Raw genomic sequence first — 25,859 nt, 5'->3', positions numbered from 1 at the left:
AGGCATGGACCAAATTACTCACACAGACAATGGTGCGCGAGCGAGAGAGGAGAGTCGGGGTTTGATCAAAACCGACTTCTTCTAGAGTGGGCTTGAGTGACTGGCTTACCCGTGTACACACACACAGGCGCTACCACCACTACGTTAAGGGGAAAACCACATTTCTAGTGACTTTTTGTTTTGTTCGATAAAGCCACACACTCTTATACAGCACACACACACACACTCACATTTAACCTGCCGAACAGAAAACGAGGAGCAATTCTGAATGACTTACTATATGTTTCCCTCTCCATACGGATGGTAGGTCTTACATCAAACACATATTAGGTGTCGCCAACACACATTTTCGCTCGGACCCTCAACGGGCTCCGGCATAAGGTCCATCGAGAGCAGCTGGGTCCTCCGTTAACCTACCTATTCTAGTTTAAACTGTGGAGCCAAGTGGGACGGAACATCAGGTGTGTACTTAGGCCATCCAACCTGGGCAGCCTGAATGCATGGTCCGTGGACTGCCACCCGTTGTGGTCAGTGACCCACCTGAGAAAGATAAGTGAGGGTAGAGATCTGTTATCGGACTTCGACGGCGGACTTGTTAAAAGGAGGACACAAGTCCGTGCAACAGCAAAAGCTATAAGAGGAGCCAGGGGGGCCAGCGAAGTATTTGTAGTAACTATAACAAGACAAACGTAAGCTATATTAGCTCACTCTGCAACACAGTCTTCAGACAGAGCTTCATCATGGTGTCCAGTGGAAGACAGATTTTCGGATTTATCCTGGCTATCATCGGCTTTTTGGGGAGCATCGTCATCTGCGCTCTTCCCACCTGGAAAGTCACAGCCTTCATCGGTGCCAACATCATCACTGCTCAGGTGATCTGGGAGGGTTTGTGGATGAACTGTGTGACCCAGAGCACGGGCCAGATGCAGTGCAAGATCTACGACTCCATGCTGGCTTTGCCTCAAGACCTCCAGGCTTCCAGGGCACTCGTCATCATCGCTATCATCGCAGGCTTCTTTGGGCTCATTCTCGGCTTGGCAGGGGGCAAGTGCACCAACCTTATAGAAGACGAAACGGTAAAGAGCAAAGTGGCCATCGCTTCAGGAATCATCTTTATCATCGCAGGCGTCATGGTGCTGATCCCCATCTGCTGGACTGCCAACACCGTCATTCGTGATTTCTACAACCCCGTCATGTCCAACGCTCAGAGGAGGGAACTGGGGGCCTCGCTGTACCTCGGTTGGGCCTCCGCAGGGCTGCTGATCCTGGGCGGGGGGCTCCTCTGCAGCTCCTGTCCCCCCAGAGTTGAGAAGGACTACGATGTGAAGTACGCCAAGACTCGGTCTGAGCACAGCAGCAAGGCCTACGTTTAGATCTACAGCAGGAAGCAGAATTGGGACAATCTGTTTTAAAGAAATAAGAGTTTATATACGTTTCCCTTTCTGTTTGACCCATGAAGTTAAGTCAGCCATCTAGAATGACAATGCTCATAATGTGTTCAAGTAAATATGATGAGTGTGTGGCTTTAGCATGGGTTTTTGTCTTTTGGATGCAAGTTGTTGTCTTTAGAAAGTTTATAATATTTTCATTTTTGTATTTCTCTATATGTGAATACACACCAGTATTGACACAATTGTACTATTCATTTTTAAAATACTTTCACGTGCTCCATGATGTGTGAGATTTAAAATATGGCTGCGATATATTAAAGCTGCCTGTGTATTACATATTTTCTGTCTAAGACTGATGTTTTATCAAACTAGACGATTGATGATTATGTGACTGATTCACAATATCTGTTTAAGTTATAATTGTCTTCAGATTTTATCTCTGTATTAATGTATAACGTTAAAATGCAAGTAATTTATAATGTATTGTTTTTTCAGTTATGACAAATACCTTGCTGAGCAGTGGATCTTTTTTTTGAAGTGTTCATGACAGAATCCTTGTAAACAGGTTGTGTGAAAATGTGTGCTACGAGCCAAAGAAATGTTGCTAAATAAAAAGAATGAGCCATAACTGTGTGTGTGTGTCTGTTTGTAGTATTATTTATTTGTATTATCTTGTTGGTGTGATCCTCTTTGTAAACATTTGCATGATGGAGAGGATATAATATTACAAATAAAGGTATATTTAGTTTGTAATTACTTTGTTTGTGGACATATTAATTGACACAAAAAAGATATCCCATAACTTTATTTTAAGCCTCATTAGAAGATTTTCCATCACATAGAGACAAGAACACTGAATGCACAGTTAGTAGTCAAAAAGGTGATGTCTCACTCAACATTTTTCTATTGATTTGATCAGATTCCGTGTGTGTGTGTGTTTGTGTGTGTTTGTGTGTGTGTGTGTGTTTGTGTGTGTGTGTGTGTGTGTGTGTGTGTGTGTGTGTGTGTGTGTGTGTGTGTGTGTGTGTGTGTTTGTGTGTGTGAGTGGGGAGTGGTTCTGTATGTTTCAAACAGGTTTATCTACAGACTGGCCACAGCTAGAATGAAACTGGTTTTGTCTCCCAGGAGATTGTGTTTCACATCTTTCTCCTTTTGTTACATGAATGCGTGCACGCAGGATGTGTATAATCACACACACTGAGCCCCAACAAGTGTTACATTTCTGAATAGAATCAGATTTGCAATCCATTTTCAGTGAGTATGCAGGGAGATGTTGTGTGAACAGTATAAGATGTGCATCTCATAAATATGATGATTGCCCAGAAGCCTATCATTCTTTCTGCTTCATCCAGAGCTTTTAGTTTCCAAAATAATCTCGTCAGACCAAGATAATGAGGGAGGGAATAGATGATGTCACAATTTCACAGCTGCCTCTCTCTCTCTCCCTCTCTGTTTTCCTCTCATCCTCCTCCCCCTTTTGTTTCCCTGTAGAGTAGGTGTGGTGCATCCACACCTGAGCAACCAGTAGCACACAGGCAGCCTCTCAGATGACAGACGAGAAAGAGCACTCTCAGGTAGAGAACTAAGAAGAGAGAGGGAGGAGGGGACAGCACTTATGGATATGAGGTAGGAGGGACAGAGACAGAAGACAAGCTGGCTGTAAACAAATACACTGAGGCTGAACACAGACACACCCGGAGTCGCCTTAAAGCTGCTGGAGGCTGGACGCACAGCAGAAATAGTCGCATTCCTGGGACTGATACAACATTACAACTCAGGCAAGAACGAAATGGAGGCTGTGAAAAACGCAACATTTCACATTGAGAAAGACTGACACAGAAAGAAACAAGAGGAGAGTCACAAGGAGCTAGAGCAAAAGAAGCTCCACAGAGAAGAATAACAACTTTAGAGCAATTTCAAGGGTCTGTGAGGATTCCTCCCTCCACCTCGACGTCATGGCCTCCACAGGGATGCAGATGCTGGCCAGCGCCTTGTGCCTCATGGGCTGGGCAGGGGTCATCATCAGCTGCATAATGCCAACATGGCGGGTCACGGCCTTCGTGGGAACAACCATCGTCACCTCGCAGACCATCTGGGAGGGCATCTGGATGACCTGTGTGGTGCAGAGCACGGGGCAGATCCAGTGTAAACCTTACGATTCTCTCCTTGCTCTCAGCGCAGACCTACAGGCGGCCAGGGCTCTCATCGTCCTCGCCATCGCCACGGGCGCCGCAGGCCTCATTCTGGCCTTCGTCGGAGGGAAGTGCACACGTTTTTTGGACGAGGAACGAGGCGGGGTTAAGGGCAAGGTGGCTGTAGCAGCAGGGGTCGTTTTGATTGTAACAGGGCTGCTGTGTTTGATCCCAACCTCGTGGGCGGCAGGGTCTGTGGTGAAGAAATTCTACAGCGCCGCCATAGATGCTCAACGTAGGGAGATCGGAGCCTCCATCTACATCGGCTGGGGAGCGTCCATCCTGCTTATGCTGGGAGGGGGGTTGTTCATCAGCTCAGCATGCCCCCTCAAAGCAAACGAAGCAGACAAGAGCCCTTCTGTCCGCTATTTGGTGGTCCGCTCCTCCAACGGGTCCACCAAGCCAGGTTCCCAAGGCAACAGAGTACCAGCAGCAACATCTCAGCCTGTCGGAGGTCTTCCAAGGTCTCAAGGCTCATCAACAAAACCTCCTCTGTACACAAGGCCGCCCTGGGAGGACCAGCCGGACCAGGGCTCGAGGCTGGAGTCCGAAAAATCATGGGCACCATCGACAAAGTCTCAGATGAAAAGACTGGACTCTGCAAAGTCTGAACACAGTGATACGCCGTCTACGAAGTCTCAGCTAAAACGAGCAGAAGAAGAGAATGTTTCAGTTGAGAGTGGCAATGAGGATGCATCCTCAAATCCAACGAGGACATACCTATGAAATAAAATCACACATGCGTACTTAAGTTTACCACAAATTACAAACTTTTTTATTTTAAGGGTGATTTAGAAGAGGTAGTTTACTTTTTGTGTGACTGTTTACTGGTGAAGAATAGTTGATTGGATTTACATACCGTTTTTTTATACTCCACCGTGTTGCTTTTTTTAGAGGACAAACGGGAAAAGTATAGTTTAACTATTCATCCATATGAAGGAGAATAGCAGCTTGTTATGTGCACTTAAACTGAACCTAAAACAAAGTGCAGTGTCAAATAAAAGTAGGTGAAAGTAAGTATGCATTTGCTTTATGGAATTGATCGTTGGCCTTATTTTAAGAAGTTCAATTTAAGATGTATATCATTACACCTGTACCAGTTTTTGCTCTGACTGTTTCAATGCACTAAAATGATAATGAATCTGTCTGTGTTATGAATTTTACTTCAGACTTTTTAGTTTGCTGGTTTCTGCTTGATGCACAGTAACCTGAATGCAACATAAGAAATGAAGAAACAAGATATTTTTGCTCTTTTTCTATCATTCATTTATATTGATTAGATTGTATTTTTATTATTCATGTGAGCGATCATTTGATGAGCTATACGACAATGAAAAACTTAACTTATTGAAATGTAAAGGTTACACTTTTTGGATTTAGCTTCTGCTTTTTGTTACAACTGTGAAAAGTTTTGTATTTTATTTGTACACATGTGACTATACAATTGTATGTTAACTTCTCAATAAATGACTTAAATGTATATAATTTGATTGAGAAAGTATTTTTTCCCTGATCTAAATGTCACAAATGACCTGAAAAGAGCCTTTCCTTTCGAGTACACAGCATCCCCCGGCCTTTCATTCCTCTTCATTTAAATCTACAGGACAAACTGGTTTGACAGAGAGTGTGTTTACAACAGGTGAGCAGGGTGAGATGCACAGTATGTTTGTAGAGCATTCAAACTTAGTTTCAGTGGGTTTTGCTTATTCAAATGTGCAGTATCTAGTCATATTATAAAGCTGCTAAGTTTTACTTCAGGAATAATATGTGTTAGATTAATACATGACATACACCTGTACAATTTGAACTACATAGATAAGAAATAAATACATGTTGTAAGGTAGGCTAATGCAAACATAAAACTGCACTAAACAAGTCAATATAAAAAAAAAAGTAATATTTGGCTGTAATCCATGACCACCTGTTTGGCAACTCAACCATAGGATTGATATATGCAGGTTGTCTCATAGTTTAATGAAACCCTGCCATCTAGTGATTAGTGTACACACATCAGACTCAGCAAGATCAAATTGCCCAACAATAGATCTATCCCCAATCTACCGGCAGACGTATTACAGCCCAATTAGGAAGATTCCAAATCTAATGCTTTGAACTTGCCAAAAAAAAAGAAACAACTTTCTGTTGTTAGTGTGTATTATCACACAGTAATATGTGTACAAATAAAACTTGTGTTGCTTTTGTACTTTGCTGCAGGACTTATAGTACACATGAGCATGTTTCTTGTAAGTCTGTAAGTCTGTAAATTCAATTTGCATCACCATCGTCACCCTACATACCACTAAATCAATTACTAACACTAAAGTAGTGTTGTTTGATACAAGACAAGTTGCCCCATTTTCTATTGTCTATGATACATTACAGACATGACATGACAGTTAATGACCTTTATAAGTTTGATCCAGATTCACATCATTTACAGTAAGTGAACATCACTGCCCTGCAGGTAAAGTTTGGATACAAACACTTACCGGTAATGATAACAAGCTACACTTAAATTACTCTTTTATTTATTTGAATATTGCTGTTGTGAGATGAAACAAGAGGAACATCAGATTCAGAATAACATATTTGATACGTGTGCAAACAATTGTAGAACTACATCAGAATTTTAAGAGTAGCATCTTAAGAATCAAAGTGTATCAATAAAATCAGAGTTGGTGACAAATCAAACACTCAGCAGCCTAAATAACAACATCCTCACAGTGGGAAGAGAAGAGCTCCGCTGAAGGTGCTTTGGTTACTGCCGTCGTCATACAGAACGTGGGTAGCCGGGAGAGCAAGGTGAATTTCATCTCCTGCCATCAACTCCAAGATAACAGAGTTAGTGAAATACTTATAAAGTTGATCTTCCTTCCACTCCACATTGAACATAATGTTCTTGTTGTTCTTGTACACATATACACCCATAAGACCTGTGTGGTGACCACACACAGTGAACTGGAAGTAGTAGACTCCTTTGACTGGTGCTTTGAAGAAACCTAAAGAGTAGAAAAAGGAAAATGTAACACTTGATTTAGGTAGGGTTAAATTACCACATATTGTCATGCCACCCACAGAACATTACCTGTACCTGCATTGTAAGCATTGCCAATGTTGGTGAAGACCTTGCTGAAGTTCAGTGTGGTGTCCGTGGTGAATGGGCCGACATATCCTGCATCAGTCAGAGCTGTGTAAAAGGCCACCTTTGTGTTCGCTATTAACAAAAATAGTCAATGCATGATATTGTTAACTTGACCAGGACTAAAAAGGTTTGTGTGTGTGTGTGTGTGTGTGTGTGTGTGTGTGTGTGTGTGTGTGTGTGTGTGTGTGTGTGTGTGTGTGTGTGTGTGTGTGTGTGTGTGTATACGGAGATTACAATCTTCACCTTTATTTAAATTCTCCAGCTTGTCAATCCTTTTCTTGCTATCAAGAAGTTCCCTCTCACTGCTGTTCAGTCTTCTCTCCATCTCTGAAATGAATGCAACAAAGTGAATAACAGAGTTGCAAACTGCTAACATGCAAAACAAATGATATACAGTATGTTGATACTCATCTTATCTGTTGAGCCAGCACTCAAATGATGAGTTCACACACGTCAATCAAACTAAAAAAAAAAATCAACACTGAACGGGAAAAGTGAAAACTCAGTACCTGAGTCATGTTTTTGCAGCATCTGCACCATGCGTCTCAGTTCCTTCATTTCCAACAAGATGTCAGGCGAGGTTGTGTTTGTGGTCTGCTGGGTCCATTCCTCCTGAAGCTCGCTGCTCTCACCCTCCTCACCGAGGCCTCCACTCTCCCCCTGAGCCCTGGACCCACACAGGCCAAGCAGCAACACCAGCAAACCAAAAGCAACCCTCATTCTCGAGTTATAGGTCTGCACAGGCACAGGGGTGGAGATCTTATATAGTCTCCAAACTTCAGCTGGCTGAGCGAATGGGAAAAACAACAAGTGTTTCTGTTTGATAGTCTCATTCAAGGTGAGAAATTCAAGCTGCTTCAGGCTGGTGGAACACTTTTACCGTGATAAGCGCTTTTTCAGTCACAGCTGTGCATACACTCTGTTTATTAATACACACACAGACAAACACACACAATCAAACAACCGTTTCATCAGACCTTTTAGATTGGCTGAGGATCAACAGAGAAGGGAGTCAAACTTTTTTCTTGTTCTCTCAATAGCCTACATTTATAAAATACCGTTCTGTGATAGTTGCAGTATTTTATCATGATTTCTTTCATATATATAATTTGTTAAATCACATAACACCCATATACGGTTAATATCTGTTCTCTTAAGTGCTCTGGTGTTAACACAAATACTCAGTTTGGACAGCAAAGATGCTTCAGATTAAATATGGTCAGGTTTCAGAGAATCATAGATTCCCTCACAATGGATATAAGGTAGAAAACTCCTCGAGCATTTGAGTAACATTTCTTTCGTCACGTAAGCCTACCTTAGATTCACATAAATGATATACCTTGAGATCAAGACAATACAAAATATAAACAACAGTACCTTTTTTTGAGACCACTAGAAATCCTTGTGGCTGTGGGTTTATTTGGCATCAAATCACCTAAGTTTTGAAATCATCAAAATTATCTTCCACAATTTAAATGTTGATACTAATGGTACAAAATAACATTAACGACACAACGCATAATAAATACATCTGTAAAAGTTTGAAGTTTGAGTCTTTTCAGAAACCAATTTTACTGCAATATGTGGATATTTAGTCATAAACATTTCATATCTTAAATGTATTCCTGTGAATAAAGCTTCCCATCTTTAATTTCAGGATTGTCAGGGACGGACAATGTCAAAAATGTTTTGTACATCTACCTTTACTACTATAGTTGTAGTCTCTTATAGAGGTACACAACACCAGGTATGTATCCGTCCTCATGCTCTGACACTGCTCGCTCCCAGTCTTCCACCTCAGAGACCTCCACACATGTCCACAGACCATCGGCCTCCATCTGCTTCAGCTCTCGCTCCAGGGCCTCTTTGTATTCTAAATTGTCCTGGTTTCTTCTGGTAGTCATGCAAACGTAGCCACCTGGTGGAAACAGTTAAGAGTGCAGTGGTGTTTTTGAAGGATCGAAACTTACCAAAAGTGAAGACATAATGATACACAACCGATGATCTGAGCTGCGTTTGATGCAAAATACAAAAAAGACTCTTACCTAGTTTGGTGCACTTGCACAACTCTCTGACGACACCAACCGGGACCTGACCATCACTCAGAGCTCCAACAATCACAACCACATCAAACGAACCTGCAGGTCAAAAAAAGAAAGGGAATAGGTGCAGAGTAAAGAAGTAGCCATATTAATAGCCATAAAATCATGTCAGATAGAGTCTTGCCCAAAATGTGTTTCTAAAGTAGAGCTCACCCAACCCACTTGAGAATAACCTCAGCGATAAATTACATCTTAAATCATTTAAATCATTGTATTACCGCACTCGACAGGTAGTGGCCCCTCTCCCAGCATGCACTGCTTCAGGTCCTGGTACAACCCGCTCTCTCTGGTCAACTCCAACATAGCCTCACTTCCATCAATACCCACAAAGTGTCCAAATCCAAGTTTCTTCATCTGTACAACAGAGACAGTTATGGTTGTTTATCGGTCATACTCGTCAACTCAGTATAACATGGAAAACATTTAAGGATAGGTAATGTGCTGTTCAAGACACAAGACAAAAAAGAGAAAATGTTTTAAATAAAGGTTTTTGATGTAAACAAGAGAACCACTTTTGAATTCAATTGTGATAATAAATATTCACAAACCTACAGGAACATGTTCAAGAAGAGAGGAGATTCAGTGGAAATCTTCTAAAGTGAAACAAACTAAACATCAATCTAAAATAATAGAATATTTTCTAGTTTTATATTTTGGAAATATTAAACTAAATATTACTGTATTCAGACCTTAAGTATGCAGTTTTGATTCTGACTAGCCATATCTATCTTGGGAATGTACCTGTTTGGCCACCAGTCCAGTACCACAGGCCACATCTAACACGACAGCTGCTCCACGATCACCGCTGAAATGGGAGGAGACGCAGTTTGATGCCAGGCTCGGTGCCCGGTACTCCAGAACTGCCACGTCCTACTCAAACCAACGTTTACAAGGAACAGTGGCTTTTAGCACAGACAAAGAAAGTAAACAAGAGCACTGCAAAACCAAATCTGTTAAGATATAGGGGGGGAAAAGGTTTCATTATTGTGGTTTTTTTGGACTGAACAATTTTACTTAGTATTTATTTTCACTTGTTGTTTCCCTTAATTTCTGCAAAGAAATATACTAAATAAGTGAGTTACTTTCCCATAGATGTAACCAGAAAAAAATACTGCCAATAGTTCACTGATGCCCTTTTATTGTACATCAGTTACCTCACCTGATCATAGTTCTCTGCCCATGAATTGTAGAAGTCCACCTTTTCTGCCAACGTGGTGCTTTTATGAGCTGATAAGATATTTGCTTTCACATTTTCCAAAGTGTTAGTGGTGGATGCCATTATACAAACCTGGTGAAAGCAATGACAAAAAAGTAAATGTAAAATGATAAAAACAACATTTGTCATAAGATTTATTTTACTGTGAGCTCAGTAGGCATGGTGATTCTAACAAATCATTAATTTTCTAAAAAGCTGATCAACCCTACTTTTTGGTTTTCATTTGATTTATTTTGTGATGTCATATGTAGCCAAAACAATCTAAAAATATGTCCAAATCAATTCTGATAATAGTGTAAAATGAGGAAAATGTGGGAATGTTTGAAACTAGTGCAACTAATATATCAGAAGCCTATGTTGATTTCAATTGCTTATTGTTGCATTAGTAAATAACTATAACCTATTTTAAAGATTGAACTGCACTGTTCATGTCCGACCTCAACTATGGTTAAAAACACAGCCTGCTGCTACTTCAACCAGCCTTTAAAATAAATAAAAATGCATGTTAGCGACAGAGTTACCTACAGTAGCTTCGATGTTTGTTTCTTCTTCATTAGTTTATCAAGTTGGATCCCTCGGATGTTTATAATTACACACTGTATTTGTATTATTATGAGTGCAGTATTTATTGCTGTGTGGGGTTCGTGGTTTCCGTGTTGTTGCGTTTACGGCCACCGTAATATCTGACACACATGTTTTCATTTAAAAATATAACCTTTAAAAAAGAAATACAAAAGAAAAACCTTGACAACTTGACATAAACAAAACCCCTGCTAGTATACACTCTGAAGAGAATGTGCAAAACTAAAAGCACACACAAAGAGACACACACACAAATACCGTCTACTACTTGGTCATGGAGATTATAAATCAGTAGAAAACTGTTACAGACCACACAAAGGTGGCTGTCTTTTTCAACTCCTTTCTGTCAGACCATAGATGGCACCTCCAGATCCAAAACAATCTAACATTACATTTTCTTTTAAAAGCCCTGGATTTTTATTTACAAAATGAAGCGTTATTTTTTTTGTTTAAAGCTTTTAAAACCCATTTTCCCGACAACCATTGAAAGCGGCATAAATGCTTCCAAATTATTGCACATGCGCAGTAGCTAGTATCCCAAACTGTTGTTCTTGTTCCCACCTGTAGAGCGACTAGTCAAAACAAAAATCTTCTGGAAAGTCGGAGTCCTCCTGATATTAAAAAGCAGGCTAACCCAGCACGTAGCTACCGATAACGTTAGCAAAGTTAATTAAAGTGATATTAAACATAACTTTAATGGTCGTAAAGTAAATTTAGTCGCCACGATTCACTATGGAGACCGTTCAAAAGTTCCGTTTTTTCTACAACTTGTTTTGGTCGGTTTTTATGGAATAGCTGGAATGCTAACGCTGTGTAGAAATATCAGTTAGCTTAGCATTGGACTCACCAACAACACATAAAGCCCCCAGCCTCTTCTGGGCCCTGTTGGACGGCAGGAGTTTGTTATTTTACTCACTGGTAATAGGCCTCTTTTACATTTCAGCTGCATGTTGTGTTTAACAAAGAAGTAGCTGTTTTTGTGTGTCCTGTAAAACCGCTTAAAACAACACATTTCTATCGCCTGAGAGCTAGTTGACCTGCAGCACAAACTCTAAAAACATTGAGTTACCAGTCAGTACGTGTGATTGACAGTATTGGAAAAAGTACTCGGATGTTATACTTAAGTAAAAGTATAAACACTACTGTATAAAAATACTCTGTAAGGCGTACAAATCCTGCATTTTAAATCCTACTTAAGTACAAGTACAAAAGTATTGTCATCAAAATAGACTTGATAGTAGTATTTGCATCTAGATGGATGTATATTAAATTACTGGATTATGTTTATAAATACATTAAATTGTTCTTCACAGCTGTTTAAGGTAGCGCTGATTTGAATAACTGTATATACTGTTGCAGGATGTTCCCCTATACATATATATTATAGTTAATTCATTAGTTTATTCATATTTGGTTTGAGCTCCTAATCTGTATATACTACTGCCAAATAAATGTAGTGGACTAAATGCTAAGAATATTGGCTTCCAAATTGTACTGGAGTAGAGGTATAAAATAGCATGAAATAAAGACACTCAAGTAAAGTACAACTACCCTAAAGTACAGTACTTGTACTTTACTACATTAAACCACTCTAAAATACATCATTCGTACCACGTCTTATCACATTTTGTCCTGAAGGCAGTTAAATGTTGAAATACTTGTACTTTTGTTCTTTTCCACAGGTTCTTTTGACAGCAACACCCTCAAGATGTCTATCCTCGGGTTAAAGAAGAAACAGCCGAAGACTTTTAAAGTCAAAGTTATCACCATGGATGCTGAGATGGAGTTCAGCTGTGAGGTCAGGATTTTTTCGTGCAGTCTTTATACCGAAAGGGTTGCTTTATTCATCTCTGTATCTGGATGGGCTATGTTTTGTTTCATGTCCAGGTCACTGTTTAACCATTGACTTTGTGAATCTGTATTTGTAACCATTTATTAGCTGATACACAATACATTAGACATCTTAGATTTATGGACAAGCTTATTGAAGAATAGCCCAAAACATTCTTGCATATTAGAATACAACTGTTTTGAATTACATCATGATGTTCTAACACATTTTAATGTACACTAACATAAAAATTAGAGTTCAGCTTGTTTCCTCATTTATGTATATGCCTGCCACGTCTTGTCTTGTGATCAACTTAGCTAGAACATGATTGACCCATTGAAACGTTGTAAACATTTGCTAAGGGAAATAATCTCCCTGCTTTTTACTCGATAATATTGATTCGTTTTTATTGTTATTGAAGGCATCCTTTACTTTTCAGGCCCAACTCACCTATACAATACTGAAAAACCCTCACAAATCAGTCACATCAATATCTGACCATGAAGACTAAAGGGATATTCTGTTTTAGAAAAAAGAAATCACTTTTTTGGTTGATTTAAACAGTTGGGAATACAGAGCAGCAGCAACACATTAACAACACTCTGTTGTTCTCAGGTCAAGTGGCAAGGCAAAGACCTGTTTGACCTGGTGTGTCGCACCGTTGGTCTGAGAGAGACCTGGTTCTTTGGACTCAGGTACACGGTGAAGGACACCTACGCCTGGCTGAAACCAGAGAAACGGGTGAGTGAAGGAGTGAAGGTCAAATGGAGCAATGAGGATTATAGAACAAAACAAGATACCAGACGTCATGGGGTTCAAATAGTATCAACAATGCATAGTCAGATTAGAAAGATGAGGCTAACTAAATGAAGGCTGTAACAAACACAATTATCCATTTACAGACATTTCGTATTTTGTTTCTATAATGTAAACAATATCCATCCAAACACACAATCCAAAGGTGCCTCTTCAAATTGTTTGTCTTATCTGAAAAACAATCAAAGAAAGTGTTCAGTTTGTAATTATATAAAACAACAAACTTTGCATAAGAAGGAGTTAATGTTGGTCAATTCTCCTTTCTCTCGTTCATTGATTATTCTAATGATTGATGAATTACCGTATTGCTATCAAGTTATTACATAAATACTAATCATGCACTTCTGGCTAGGACTGCTCGATTATGGCAAAAATCATAATCTTGATTATTTGGGTCAATAATTGATATCACGATTATTGAAAACGAATATCCATTTACTTTGAAAACATCCATTTATTGAAAAAAACCAATTTGAACAGTATGTTTTTAACAGTTGATTACCCTGAACGTTAAGTATAACTCAACTGAAAAACCGATCGTTTTATTTCGATGATGTTGTTTTCAAAATCGTAATTGCGATTTAAAATAGGATTAATTGAGCAGCCCTACTTCTGGCTTTAGTGAGTTTGGTCTGAAATGATGGTGCTTATTTGTTCTCTAAGGTCTTGGACCAGGAGGTTCCCAAGGACTCGCCCATAACATTTCATTTCCTGGCTAAATTCTTCCCAGAGAAAGTAGAAGAAGAGCTCGTCCAGGAGATAACTCAGCACCTCTTCTTCTTACAGGTAAGCCTTGAAGTGATCCTTTTTGTGTGTGTGTGTGTGTGTGTGTGTGTGTGTGTGTGTGTGTGTGTGTGTGTGTGTGTGTGTGTGTGTGTGTGTGTGTGTGTGTGTGTGTGTGTGTGTGTGTGTGTGTGTGTGTGTGTGTGTGCGCGCGCGCGCGCGACGACGACGACGAGTGTGTGTGTGTGTGTGTGTGTGTGTGTGTGTGTGTGTGTGTGTGCGCGCGCGCTCCCCTCAGGCTGTTGTAATATTTACAAAGATTTTGAGAACATGTTTGTTGCCGAATGAAGATGTGTCCTTGGTTTAATTAATACATGTTCCACCTACGGAGATCAAGCGCCTATCATGAGCCAATTTAAGAAAGAAAACCATTTTTAAAATGAATACATGTTCCTACGTGTCTTCAAATTCTTTTATAGGTCAAAAAGCAGATATTAGATGAAGAGATATTCTGTTCCCCTGAAGCGTCCGTCCTGTTGGCGTCCTATGCCGTCCAGGCCAAGGTAAGAAAGCTTCATGTTCCTACCTTCAGGTATGCTTTTGGCCTGAAAATTAAATGTCATGTTTTGACCAGCTTTATACAAAGTATCTCTCTGTGTATGGACCGCACAGAATATACGGCGCACTTTAATAAGACTTAAAAAGTATTCAAATCATTTTCTCCCTTCTGGGTACCGTCTTTTGTCTTCATAAGAAAACGGCAGGAGATCAGATCAATGTGTTTTTGCAAACAATTAATATTTTATTTACAGTTAGACTTACATATAGTTTGCTAATATGCAAAAGTAACGTCCACATCTTTTTTAATTGTTCTCGTTTCCACCCCTTTATTCTCAATGACAGTATGGGGACTATGACCCAAGTTTCCATAAGCCGGGCTTCCTCGCACAAGATGAACTTTTGCCCAAAAGAGTAAGTGCACATTTCAAATTGTTGTTATTTGTTGTTATTATCTGCTTAATATACCTAATTGGTAGATCAATGACACATTGTTTGTTTGTGTGTATGCAGTACATAATGTGTATTCGTCTGATCCTGTAGGTTTTGATGCAATACCAAATGACGGCGGACATGTGGGAGGAGAAGATCACGGCTTGGTACGCCGAGCACAGAGGCATCGCCAGGTAGGACCCACCCGGGGGGGTTTTCTGAAATTCAGCATGTAGAGAGAAATGAGCCCCTGCACAGAGACAGTCTTCCTGAATACAGTAGTTAAAATGAGATAAATTCCCTTCTTTATTTTTACATCGTCCATACAGGGATGAGGCTGAGATGGAATACCTTAAAATCGCTCAGGACCTTGAGATGTACGGTGTCAGCTACTTCGCCATCACTGTGAGTGTTATTATGGTGCCTTTTATGGTATTTACAAAAAAGATATATACATCAACTTTACTGTTACTGTTGTTTCAATTCACAGCAAAATAAGAGGGACACAGACCTGCTACTCGGAGTGGATGCTCAGGGTCTCCACATCTACAGCCCCAACAGCAAACTCAACCCCAACAAATCCTTCCCCTGGAGCGGCATCCGCAACATCTCTTACAGCGAGAAGGAGGTAAATGCAGCGGACTGTCTTTTCCGGTCTTTCATCGAGCGTTTTTCTGTCACATCCCTCTCAATTAAGAAAAGCGGGAAAATGGGGGTATGAATATGGTGTGGAAACAACAAGTGGGCTTGTTTAACTGTATTGAAATTGCAAATCCATACATGATTTGTTCTCTTACTATAGATACAATTTACAACACAACTGCCAAGAAATCCTTTTTAACCCCATTGGAACAACACTTCTTTACCGTTGTAAAGGCATGAAAGCTGTGCTGTATGTCCAAACAATGCTCACTTTTTCTTTCGGTTAGCTTTCGTTTTTTCATTAGCTCGATGTCGGCACAAAAATCTAAAGTGTGGCTGCATACGACTGCCAGTCTGAATGGTGGGGTCTGTAACCACTGCACGGTTTCTTTCTGGGAAAGGCGGCAACACATCCAACCTCTCAAAACATTTGCTACTGTCACATAAAATCAGAGTACAGGAATGTACAGTCTTCAAGCCCGTGTTGTCAAACGTGTTTTTCATTGTTTGTTCAGTACTAAAAGGTTGAAGTCCCACAATTAATTGTAATATTCATTTGACATGTTTCAGGGGGTCCGCGGGGTCTTAAAAAGTATTAAAAGTTGATAAATAAATTTAGAGAAAATTAAGGCTATTAAACGGCATTTTCCAAGGTATTACATTTTGTAGCTTGTTTTCTATAAGTATATAAATGGTCCAAAGAGGTTGTATTCTACAGTTTGCCTGAATGTAATCATTGCGTAGGTGTGTAGTGTGATTCTGTGTAGTTTATTTATGGCATCCCGTTGGATTTGACGTCATCTGAACAGGACATCGCACGCTCACTGCTTGATAGCACGAGAAGCTCCGTTTACGCCGGTTGTTAAATAACATCGTTATGGGGAAATGCAAGTTTGCGTCCAAATGGTTGGAAGAGAAGGAGGAAGGACAATCTATACTGTGTAGATAGTAAATGTGAGGTCAAGTGTGTCGCCAAGGTAACTGGTTAAAACTCAAAGTGGCGATGAGGTCTTAAAATGTATGGAAAGGGTCTTAAAAAAGGTCTTAAAAGGGATTACATTTGACTTCAGGATTCCTGCATATACCCTGTGTTAACTACAGTATATCATAAAGCGCTTCAATTTTTCCCTTATGCAACATGAAAGTATCACGATATGTATCGGTATCGTTCAGTGGTATCGGTATCGTAAAAAAGTCAACGATATGCATCCCTATGTCCAAACAATGCTCACTTTTTCACTTTCCCATGTTGCAGTTCACCATCAAACCCTTGGATAAGAAGAAAGATGTTTTCAAGTTCTACTCCTCTCAACTGCGTGTCAACAAGCTGGTTGGTCGGCCTCTTCCTGAATGTTCCACTATAATACGTTTAGAGCTATATGAAGTTAGGGTACCACTTTACAATAAGACTACCCTTATAAAGGATTCATAAAGGGTTCGTAATCAGGTTATGAATTAGGTTGTAAACACTTTATTTAGTCAACACAGGCTCACTATTTGGCAAGATGACTAAGTCTTATGTTGGCTACTTAGCGAGAATCAACTCAGTGAACAACAGATACCAAGGATGCTCGCTGATGAAGAAGACGAAGTAAGCTAAGTAACCAATATAAGACTATTTGGCAAGCAACCGGTCACAGTTACCCTGTTTATCTCATATAAAAGCTCATTAATGACTTCTAAAGTGTTCACAACCTAATTAATAAATGAACTACAAACTATTCGTAAACCCTTTATAAGGGTAGCCTTATTGTAAAGTGGTACCGAAGTTAGATATTTACTGTCTGGTCCCTCCTGTGTCTTCAGATCCTGCAGTTGTGCATTGGTAATCACGATCTATTCATGAGGAGGAGGAAGGTGGACTCCATTGAAGTGCAACAGATGAAGGCTCAAGCGAAAGAAGAGAAGGCCCGCAAGAAGGTCAGTGCTCCCAGCTTCACGCGAGCAATAAGAAAAACATTGTTCACAGTATGAAGGGTTGCTGGTGTAAACCTTTTTGAACTGGTGGTAAACTATTATTACCACTAGGTGTCACACTTGACTCAGCAGCTGCCCATCCCTTCTTTTCTTGTACATGATATCTCCTCTATGTTTTGATTTAAAGATCCAAGATGGTGGTACTCGCAGACTAATTACATTACATTGTATTTAGCTGACGCTTTTATCCAAAGCGACTTACAATAAGTACATTCGACCAAGAAGATACAAACTTGAAGAAAAACAGAATCATATAAGTACATCAGGAATCCAGAATGTATGAAATTTTGGTTTTTTAATTGCATTACAGAAAATAAAGAACTTTATCACAATATTCTAATTTTCTGAGACAGTCCTGTAAGTGCTTTGTTAGTAATTATATCGCTCGAAGTGGAGTCTAAAGAGATGAGTTTTCAGTCTGCGCCGGAAGATGTGTAAGCTATCTGCTGTCCTGATTTCAATGGGGAGCTCATTCCACCATTTTGGAGCCAGGATAGCAAACCCACGAGTTTTTGCTGATGGGAACTTGGGTCCCCCTCGCAGTGCGGGTGCAGCGAGCTGTTTGGCCGATGCAGAGCGGACAATCTTATACGTTCAAAATGTTCATAGTGTTGTATTTCAGTTTTAATTAGAGTTTTAGTAGGACACAACGGGCTGCAGGTGAATCCACATTTGAATCATCCTGTCATTTAGCTTGTAGTGTAAAACAAGTTGGATTTGAGACACAAACGTTGCTTCTTATGCATCTGCCATTTGTAATATCTGTATCTGTTTGTATCAAAATCACAAATAGCTGTTAGCCCTTTTTTATCAAATCAGACGCGTTAAGGCTTTTACACTGAACCAGTAAAACCAGAAATTGATCCAACTCTAGACACACACCATGCATACATATAGAAACTACAGTTTTATTTATCATCACTGATCAAGCTTGGTTCTCTTTGCTTACATTACTGAGTTTCTTGCCATCAATTTAGATGGAGCGGCAAATCCTGGCACGGGAAAAACAGATGAGAGAAGAAGCAGAACGGGCAAAAGAGGAGATGGAGAGAAGACTCTTCCAGCTGCAGGACGAGGCGCGGCTGTCCAACGAGGCTCTGGTGAGAGCTTCATCCTCCACATGAAATAACTGTTGAAACAAGCTTTCTTGATGAACTCCCGTTTGGCTAACGAGCTTTAAAAACCTTCTTGTTAACTGGATACCATTGCGAAGCCTAATGTCTCCATCATTCCTAATAATGGCTATTTAAATGTTCCAATGTATTTTCTCCAGCTTCGCTCTGAGGAGACGGCGGACCTGCTGGCAGAAAAGGCTCAGATTGCAGAGGAGGAGGCCACGCTTCTGGCCCACAAAGCTGCAGAAGCTGAGCAGGACAGGCAGAGGTTAGAGGTCACGGCCATGAAGACCAAGGAGGAGAAGCGGCTGATGGAGCAGAAGATGAGGGAGGCCGAGCAGCTGGCCGTCAAACTGGTGGAGCAGTCTGAGCGGAGGTCATTAGATTTAATAACTTCCATCTTTTCTAAGTTCCATTTCTCTTATTTTTCAATCAAAATACATAAATAGTTACCATTTAGGTAAATCTGCATTCTTCTGCTTGTGATACCTCTAGTGCACAAAATGGCGGCCCGTGACGCTGTGACGTTAAGTTGCCGCTTGCAATTATGCCTTTACAAGCTTCAAAGTTGCATTATCATCTGAATTTAGCGAAACAAGTTTAATATTCTAAAAACCAAGACTTTGTTTATTTGAAATCAGATGAAAACAAACTGTCACGGACCCTGCCGTGTTATCTATGATTACGATACGCTTTTCATTCATCATTTCAGCGGGAGGGAGGGAGAGCGGCGCTGAGGAACAGGGGTCTGTGTGGACATTCCCCTTATTACGCGTCAGCAGAGACAGGCTACAAGTGTCTTAGCTAGGTTCAAGTTAGATAACTAATGTCAGGGTTAGTGTTCATGACTCCATGTTTATGTCATCTTAATGGTTCATCTCAATGCACACACACTTTCCGTGCTTTCAAATCGTTTTATTCCACTGTTAAATAACCTGTTCAATACAAACATGCCACTTGTAAAAATGAAATAACATTTCTGTGAACTGATATTTATTTAGTGAGCTTATTAGAGGATGTTCCCTGAAAGATTGTAAAATGTCAAAATCAGACTTCATTTGTTAATAATTACATACAATTCATGGAGTGTGTGTGTGTGTGTGTGTGTGTGTGTGTGTGTGTGTGTGTGTGTGTGTGTGTGTGTGTGTGTGTGTGTGTGTGTGTGTGTGTGTGTGTGTAGTGAATCTGCGGCCCCCTGGTGGCCAGTACATACACTATGTGGCCCCCACCACCATCCAAGTTGCCCATCCCTGTGTTTGTTAGTAACAGTGTCTTCCTTCAGCCTTGACCTAATCAAAGCTCTGGTTCCAGATTGAAGGAGTCCGACCACCTGAAGCAGGACCTGACGGAGGCGAAGGACGCCGAGCGGAGAGCCAAGCAGAAGCTGCTGGAGATCACCAAAACGACATATCCTGTGAGGCGATGATCATACTGCGGCGCTTTGTGACGAATCCAAGTTAATACAGTGCAAATGTTTTATTAGCTACGGCCATTTATCTATCTATACAATATACTTTTGACACTATGAAGCCTGACTCTGTGACCGTTAGTGCATTTAGAGAGGATTACTGTTGTTGTTAAAGCACCCAATGTAAAGCACAACATGAGCTGTTGTCAACATTTTGGACAGAGAAATACAGACAAGGGTTTTGGATTTAGTTGGATAGGAATAGGTACAATAAAAAAAGTTTCATTTGATTTTGTCGCCAAGTATTTGCAGTAGTTAAAATAATTTGTATAATGTATCACTTTCCATTTCCTGCCATGGTGTGTAAACAGACTGTAATGTAGTAGTGAAAACACATTACAGTACTCATTTGACACATGTTTGCTTTCCTTTAGCTCATAGCAGCCTACTCTGCTCCCCCTGCCCCCCTCCCTCCTCCTGAAGCTGCCGACTTTTCCTACGAATCAACGTCCACACGTCTGGACTTCAAAGACTCTGACATGAAAAGGCTGTCCATGGAGATCGAGAGAGAGAGGTGAGTTGACATCCTGTAGAGAAAACACTTTAGAAAGACCGTCCAGATCCGTGTGTGATGCCTTGTGATGCATGAATGCAGGCTGGAGTACATGGAGAAGAGCAAACACCTGCAGGACCAGCTGAAGGAGCTGAAGACGGAGATCGAGTCTCTGAAGATGGAGGAGCAGCAGCAGCAGCAGGCCGGCGTCTACACCCTGCGCCACGAGGCCCGCGGGTACAACCAGGAGCCGGTCTACCTACCTCAGAGCAACGTACGTATCAGCACTTCAGATTACGCTCGGCTGTCATTAATATTACTAATATTTCTTAGTTCTGCTGAAGATGGTTTACCTGTCAGTATGTCTAATAGAGTGAAATAGCTTAAATACTTTATCATGTCTCCCCCTGTGTACCATTTCATAATGATGGGCTCCATGGCAACACTAGGCTTCCTATTTGCATTACTCTAAGCATATCCAAAGAATAATTGATCGTCTTTTAATGGAATCGGAAAGTTATTTCATTATTTATCGTGACACACAATCATGTCATCTTAATTAGTAATGGTGAGTCAATGTGATTAACAAACATTGTTTATATGGATATTTTTATTTATTGATATACTTATGGAGATATTCAATTACTTATACAATTATAAAATCATTTTGTATATAATATTTTTACAGTTGTATCCCATTTGGTAATAGAGAGAGAAAATTCATGATAGCAGGTTTATTTTTCTATCATAATTGCTTTTATATCTGCAAACTTTCTCCTCTATACTTTAATAAACAGATATTCTTTGAGCCAAAAGAGCCACCAGTTTAAAGACAACCTGTTTTGAATATTTAAATATGTAGTTCCCAGCTGATTTAAGATGTGTAGCATATGAAGCACTGTTGTATTCATTTAATCAGTATTGGTGTTTACTTAACTGTGCCAATACTTCTTCTCGTTGTATCACTAAAAACATTTCTTCACACCGGTTTATTCCACGTTTTCTCTTTTTAAAAAACGTGTCTTGTCTTGCAGCGAAACTCTGCGTACATGTCTCAGATGGCTTACTTTGAAGAAGTGTGATCGAGTCCTGCAAGAAACGCAACGTGGGCCCAGCTGTTGTGACTTTTGACCTGACTGAAACAAACACACACTCGCACACATCATGACTGTGCTTTGGGAAGACCATAAATCTGTACCGACAACCAACAGCCACTAGTTGCTACCACCTTCCACACCGCAGCACCTTCTTCCTTTATAAAGTGTTTCTGACACTGATTCAAGACGTGGTGCTGAAGACGGTTCCATGTTGCTGTGTCGAGTTGCTGATGTTGTTTTGTGGTGTTTAAGGGATGCTTAGCTGTGAGATGGTCAGATATCATATCATAACTTCATGACATGTTTTCAAATAATGCCTTAACAACATTTTAGGGCAGGGATTGAGGTTCAAATTCATTGTAAACATGGCTCTAGGCCAGTTCTTCCATTAGTCACCATTGGATGAACACTGAAAATTAACATGTGTAAAAAAATATTTTGTAAATACGGTCACTTTCTTTCAAACTAGCAAAGTGTTTCTCAAACGTGGGAAAAAAAGACCTGAAAGAACCCCGAATTTCAAATTACACATTTCCCAATTTTTGTTTTATAATGTAGTTTTCAACAGTAAAAAAAACAGTAAGGATAACTCTTGATTATTGACAACTTAATGTGTAAATGAAAACAATCTTGCTCATAAAATTATTTGTAAAAATAGTAATCACAACTCACAGAAAGGTCTGAGAAGCGGACGTGTGCAGCAGGGACAGTTTCTAGAGCAGACACTCCATCAAATGTTAAATGCAGTGTTGATCTTTGTTTTGGTGGTTTTGTTTGCTTTTTTAGTTTTTGAGCTGCCTTTACACACAGGTGCCTTTTTATTGTTTCCAGTGCCTCAACAAATAGTAATGTAGAACAAAGCTTGCCATTTGAACTTTGTATCTTTTATATCAAGACTGTTGATGTGCCTTGAACTTTATTTGTTACTATTATGATAAGAGTTACTAAGGTTTGTATTTGCTATCATTGTGCTTATGTGTCTTAGCATTGGGGTTGCCTTCGAGCCCGGGCTGGATATCATATCCTGACTTTTTGACCTTCTGGTTTTCTTTTATTTCCTCAGCTGGTGTACTTCTCAGGGTATTGGAGACAATCAGATATGTGCTTCCCCTGAGATAAACAGCCTTTTTTTTCCAATATTGCTAATGGATTCAAACAGGCTAGCTTGGTTAAATCTAATAGTAGCAAAGTAGAGATTTTAGACATGTTGAGATGAGTAACTTTTCTTACACTAAAGTCCTCATTATATTATTAAAAAGGGAGAGGCTGGATGCCAAATGTACAGCCAGAGATTCTGGGTGTTTATTTTAGATCGACATCATTATGGACCTAACGGAGACAATTGATTGGTTCATTATTGCCCTCATGGTTGGGTTATTAGGCTGACCTTGGTCCTGTGTAAACCGTATTGTGTAAAATGTCCCAGTGAAAGTGTTCTTTTTGTATTTCATCAACACATTTCTTAAGTGCTTTAATTTGAATCTTCAACCTTATTTATTTGTGCTATAAATCCTTAAATAACATCACATGTTTTCTTTGTGGAGGAATTAAATGTTTGTTTTTGTTTTTCCAGACTTGGATTTTACTGCTACTTACTACTACAAAGCGAGTGCTAAAAAAATATTTGACACACAAAACAATATTGTACCTATGGTTTACGTTGAAGTGATTACTATGTAACAATTTCACAAAGTTCTGTCAATTACCTATTTCATTTATCAAGTTGTTTTTGGTGTATATCATTTCAATACAACCGTGGTCATACAACATGCTTTTGTTTTGCCTGATGTTTGTTAGTAGAGGTTGTCCATAGATAATCATTTAATCATCATTGCTTTCTACAGTAAAATGTCATTAGCCGCGGAGCGAAGAACCCATCAAGGCTGAAAAAGTATATTATTTGAATTATAGGATTTTATTTAATGTGTAATCTGCATTTGAATGTGCATCAAAACACACATAATTGCAGATAATCTATTGTCTGTTCAGCTTGCCTAAATTCTATCCAGCATTATTGGAAATGTGTACAAAATGTCATGAAGCAGCCTTTTACTACAGAGAATTACTACTAAACACTTTATGCTTACTAGGATGTTTTGAGAGGAACTGCCATCATTTAGGACTGAAGGATTTACATTTACTGGAGGTATTACAGGTCTTTGCAAGAAGTTCAAACCCCTTTACAACCCTCAATGGCATGAGTTCACTATTTAAGCAAAATGGTCCAGACCCGAAAAGTATTTCTAAAATAGCAAAAATCCTTCGATAAGCCCTGCTGGACTCCAAAAAGGAAAACAAGAAGCTGGTTGCAGAAAATGCTTCTCTGAGAGAACAGACTGTAAGCAAGGAGCTCACCTGGGAGGAAGAGAAAAGGAAGTGTAAGGCAAGAAAAATACGTTGACAGCCTGGTGAAGAGTCCACAAGAGCCAGTCAAAAACAGTTAGAAGAAAAAAAGTAAAGAAAAAGAGATGGAAGTCTGCTCCTTGAGGAAAGTTTGCACTGCCAGAAAATGGAGACCGAGAAGGTAAAAAGAATCCTGGAAGGAACAGCACCATCAGCTCAATGAGATGAAACCCTCCTTTGACAAAGCTGTGATGGAGTTAAAGAAAGAGAGAGAAACAGGGGGCTTGTCACAGAATGAAGAAGCTGCCAGTCCGGAGAATCTGCAGCAGGAATCTGAGAACTTAGTCCTATACTGACTGTACAATTTATACATACTTTATGTAAAAAGTTCCGTACGTGAATAGTGACTTCATGAAGTACCAGACGTGTTTTATCCATTAAGTAAGGTCAGACGTTAGGGAAATTTTACGAAGAGACATGATTGTTTCTGTTTTTTGCGCATCTAAAAAAAGAAAACTGTAAGTTAATACGAAATCCTCGTTCTATAAAGACTACCGCAAATCTATTCCTCACCTCCATGCAAAACCGCATTTTGTAACCTCCGCACCCAAGCTTAGGGGGTGGTGAAGACTGTGGTTAACAACTCTGACTGGCCAACCCCTCGCCGGGCTGTGTTCGTTCCTCCGTCTCCCGCTTGCAAGGTTTTTAATATTTGTGCCCGGTAAATACATTTTATTATACGTGTTTTCAAGTGTGTGTCGGAGTAGGACGCGGACCAAAGTGCCGTTCAGGGGTCGGACGTCGGTGGCTCCGTAGAGTGTGTGTGGGGTGAGTTGTTCTTTGTCGTGAATTTATGTTGTCTGATTAATTTGTGTCGCACTGCCCCTCGGGTTAATTTGTGTCCACTCCCCTTCTCTGTTTTTTGGTCCCCCGGGGTCCACGTGTGTTAGTAGTCGGTGTCTGTACAGTTGTAATAATAAACGTGGGCTAATCGTGAGTTGAGCGACAGGTAGGAATAGGGTCCGTAGGTCTGCCTGTAGAGTCATTATGCCAAATTAGTCCAATTTTCTTTGTGATGAAGTTATTGAATCATATTGTAAACACGTTTATGCGTTACAATTGGACCATGACACGTTAGTGCGATTATTTCGACGTTAAGTGGCGGTTTCGCAGCTCAGGTATCACGTGCTTCAGCAGCGTCACTATTCTCCTCTTATACTGAGCAAAAGAAGAGAGGGGACGTAATTGGAAGCGAAGTAGACTCGGAAGGGGTAAGAGGGAAAGTCAAAAGTTCCGTTCAAGGAATTCTTCCTAATCAGTCTTATATTTCATAAAAGAGAAAGCTTTCCTAGAAAGTATACAATCTAATTAACAAAAGTTTATTTGACAATACTACATTTGGTCTTACTAGTCGGACTACACCGCATGGACGTCAACTCGTAAAGAGACCCAAGTCCGCGACGTAGAGCAGGGAGTAGAGGGAAAGAGGAACAACTCGGTGAAGAGAAGGAACACCTCGTGAAGAGGGAGGTGGAGAGACGAGACAAAGACGAGTCTACAGAATTCCCAGAGGAAACTACGGTCCGAGTGTGAGCTAGAACTGGGAGCCCTCCTGAAACACCAACACAGACGGTGGACAGAGAGAGACCGCCCAGACGGAGGTCTACAAGGAGAGGTCACGGTAGTGCGGGAAAGACAAGTGACAACTACCGGAGGAGGAAGAGGACCTACTAGGACGA

The 25,859-nt window shown here is 40.2% G+C and overlaps 5 protein-coding genes across 6 annotated transcripts; 3 read left to right on the top strand and 2 right to left on the bottom strand.

Moving 5' to 3' along the window:
* The first annotated feature begins 706 nt into the window (after positions 1–706).
* On the top strand, positions 707–2,013 carry LOC104951219 (claudin-4-like). The gene has a single exon (XM_010777855.1). The coding sequence runs from the start codon at positions 741–743 to the stop codon at positions 1,371–1,373; it is 633 nt and encodes a 210-aa protein (XP_010776157.1). The 5' UTR covers positions 707–740; the 3' UTR covers positions 1,374–2,013.
* An 886-nt stretch (positions 2,014–2,899) lies between these two features.
* LOC104951216 (claudin-4-like) lies at positions 2,900–5,046 on the top strand. The gene has a single exon (XM_010777852.1). It carries the CDS (start codon positions 3,347–3,349, stop codon positions 4,307–4,309), a length of 963 nt encoding a protein of 320 aa, XP_010776154.1. The 5' UTR covers positions 2,900–3,346; the 3' UTR covers positions 4,310–5,046.
* Positions 5,047–6,191: 1,145 nt separating this feature from the next.
* LOC104951224 (complement C1q-like protein 4) lies at positions 6,192–7,445 on the bottom strand. Its single transcript, XM_010777859.1, has 4 exons — positions 7,235–7,445; positions 6,969–7,052; positions 6,675–6,797; positions 6,192–6,582 (listed from the first exon to the last, which is right to left on the bottom strand). The coding sequence occupies exons 1-4, from the start codon at positions 7,443–7,445 to the stop codon at positions 6,302–6,304; spliced, it is 699 nt and encodes a 232-aa protein (XP_010776161.1). The 3' UTR covers positions 6,192–6,301.
* A 336-nt stretch (positions 7,446–7,781) lies between these two features.
* mettl27 (methyltransferase like 27) lies at positions 7,782–10,706 on the bottom strand. Of its 2 annotated transcripts, none has more exons than XM_010777851.1 (6): positions 10,565–10,691; positions 9,987–10,115; positions 9,569–9,697; positions 9,046–9,181; positions 8,771–8,863; positions 7,782–8,643 (listed from the first exon to the last, which is right to left on the bottom strand). In XM_010777851.1, the coding sequence occupies exons 2-6, from the start codon at positions 10,104–10,106 to the stop codon at positions 8,435–8,437; spliced, it is 687 nt and encodes a 228-aa protein (XP_010776153.1). In that variant the 5' UTR covers positions 10,107–10,115; positions 10,565–10,691; the 3' UTR covers positions 7,782–8,434. The 2 variants fall into 2 exon arrangements, with proteins under 2 accessions (XP_010776153.1, XP_010776152.1); XM_010777850.1 differs by having other exon boundaries at positions 7,784–8,643; positions 10,569–10,706.
* A 494-nt stretch (positions 10,707–11,200) lies between these two features.
* On the top strand, positions 11,201–23,546 carry nf2b (NF2, moesin-ezrin-radixin like (MERLIN) tumor suppressor b). Its single transcript, XM_010777849.1, has 17 exons — positions 11,201–11,543; positions 12,308–12,423; positions 13,072–13,197; positions 13,936–14,058; positions 14,475–14,558; positions 14,899–14,967; positions 15,097–15,179; positions 15,315–15,390; positions 15,476–15,613; positions 16,883–16,957; positions 17,434–17,547; positions 18,582–18,704; positions 18,878–19,095; positions 20,031–20,133; positions 20,562–20,701; positions 20,783–20,954; positions 21,715–23,546. Exons 2-17 carry the CDS (start codon positions 12,334–12,336, stop codon positions 21,760–21,762), a joined length of 1,782 nt encoding a protein of 593 aa, XP_010776151.1. The 5' UTR covers positions 11,201–11,543; positions 12,308–12,333; the 3' UTR covers positions 21,763–23,546.
* The last annotated feature ends 2,313 nt before the right edge of the window (positions 23,547–25,859 follow it).

The sequence above is a fragment of the Notothenia coriiceps genome, unplaced genomic scaffold (genome assembly GCF_000735185.1).
Source record: "Notothenia coriiceps isolate Sejong01 unplaced genomic scaffold, NC01 NC01_scaffold00018727, whole genome shotgun sequence".
NCBI lineage: Eukaryota > Metazoa > Chordata > Actinopteri > Perciformes > Nototheniidae > Notothenia > Notothenia coriiceps.
This window is presented reverse-complemented; position numbering and strand designations above follow the sequence as displayed.

What these genes read in the sequence shown, in the direction of transcription:
- LOC104951224 (XM_010777859.1), bottom strand. Translation starts at nt 7,445, where the DNA reads ATGAGGGTTGCTTTTGGTTTGCTGGTGTTGCTGCTTGGCCTGTGTGGG. An exon ending in GCTGCAAAAACATGACTCAG is followed by an intron (nt 7,053 to 7,234) that starts GTACTGAGTTTT and finishes CATTCATTTCAG; the next exon opens with AGATGGAGAGAAGACTGAAC. An exon ending in GCTGGAGAATTTAAATAAAG is followed by an intron (nt 6,798 to 6,968) that starts GTGAAGATTGTA and finishes TTTTGTTAATAG; the next exon opens with CGAACACAAAGGTGGCCTTT.
- LOC104951216 (XM_010777852.1), top strand. Translation starts at nt 3,347, where the DNA reads ATGGCCTCCACAGGGATGCAGATGCTGGCCAGCGCCTTGTGCCTCATG.
- nf2b (XM_010777849.1), top strand. Translation starts at nt 12,334, where the DNA reads ATGTCTATCCTCGGGTTAAAGAAGAAACAGCCGAAGACTTTTAAAGTC. An exon ending in CCTATGCCGTCCAGGCCAAG is followed by an intron (nt 14,559 to 14,898) that starts GTAAGAAAGCTT and finishes TCTCAATGACAG; the next exon opens with TATGGGGACTATGACCCAAG. An exon ending in GGCTGTCCAACGAGGCTCTG is followed by an intron (nt 18,705 to 18,877) that starts GTGAGAGCTTCA and finishes TATTTTCTCCAG; the next exon opens with CTTCGCTCTGAGGAGACGGC.
- mettl27 (XM_010777850.1), bottom strand. Translation starts at nt 10,106, where the DNA reads ATGGCATCCACCACTAACACTTTGGAAAATGTGAAAGCAAATATCTTA. An exon ending in GGGCAGAGAACTATGATCAG is followed by an intron (nt 9,698 to 9,986) that starts GTGAGGTAACTG and finishes TGGTTTGAGTAG; the next exon opens with GACGTGGCAGTTCTGGAGTA. An exon ending in GCCACTACCTGTCGAGTGCG is followed by an intron (nt 8,864 to 9,045) that starts GTAATACAATGA and finishes TTTGACCTGCAG; the next exon opens with GTTCGTTTGATGTGGTTGTG.
- LOC104951219 (XM_010777855.1), top strand. Translation starts at nt 741, where the DNA reads ATGGTGTCCAGTGGAAGACAGATTTTCGGATTTATCCTGGCTATCATC.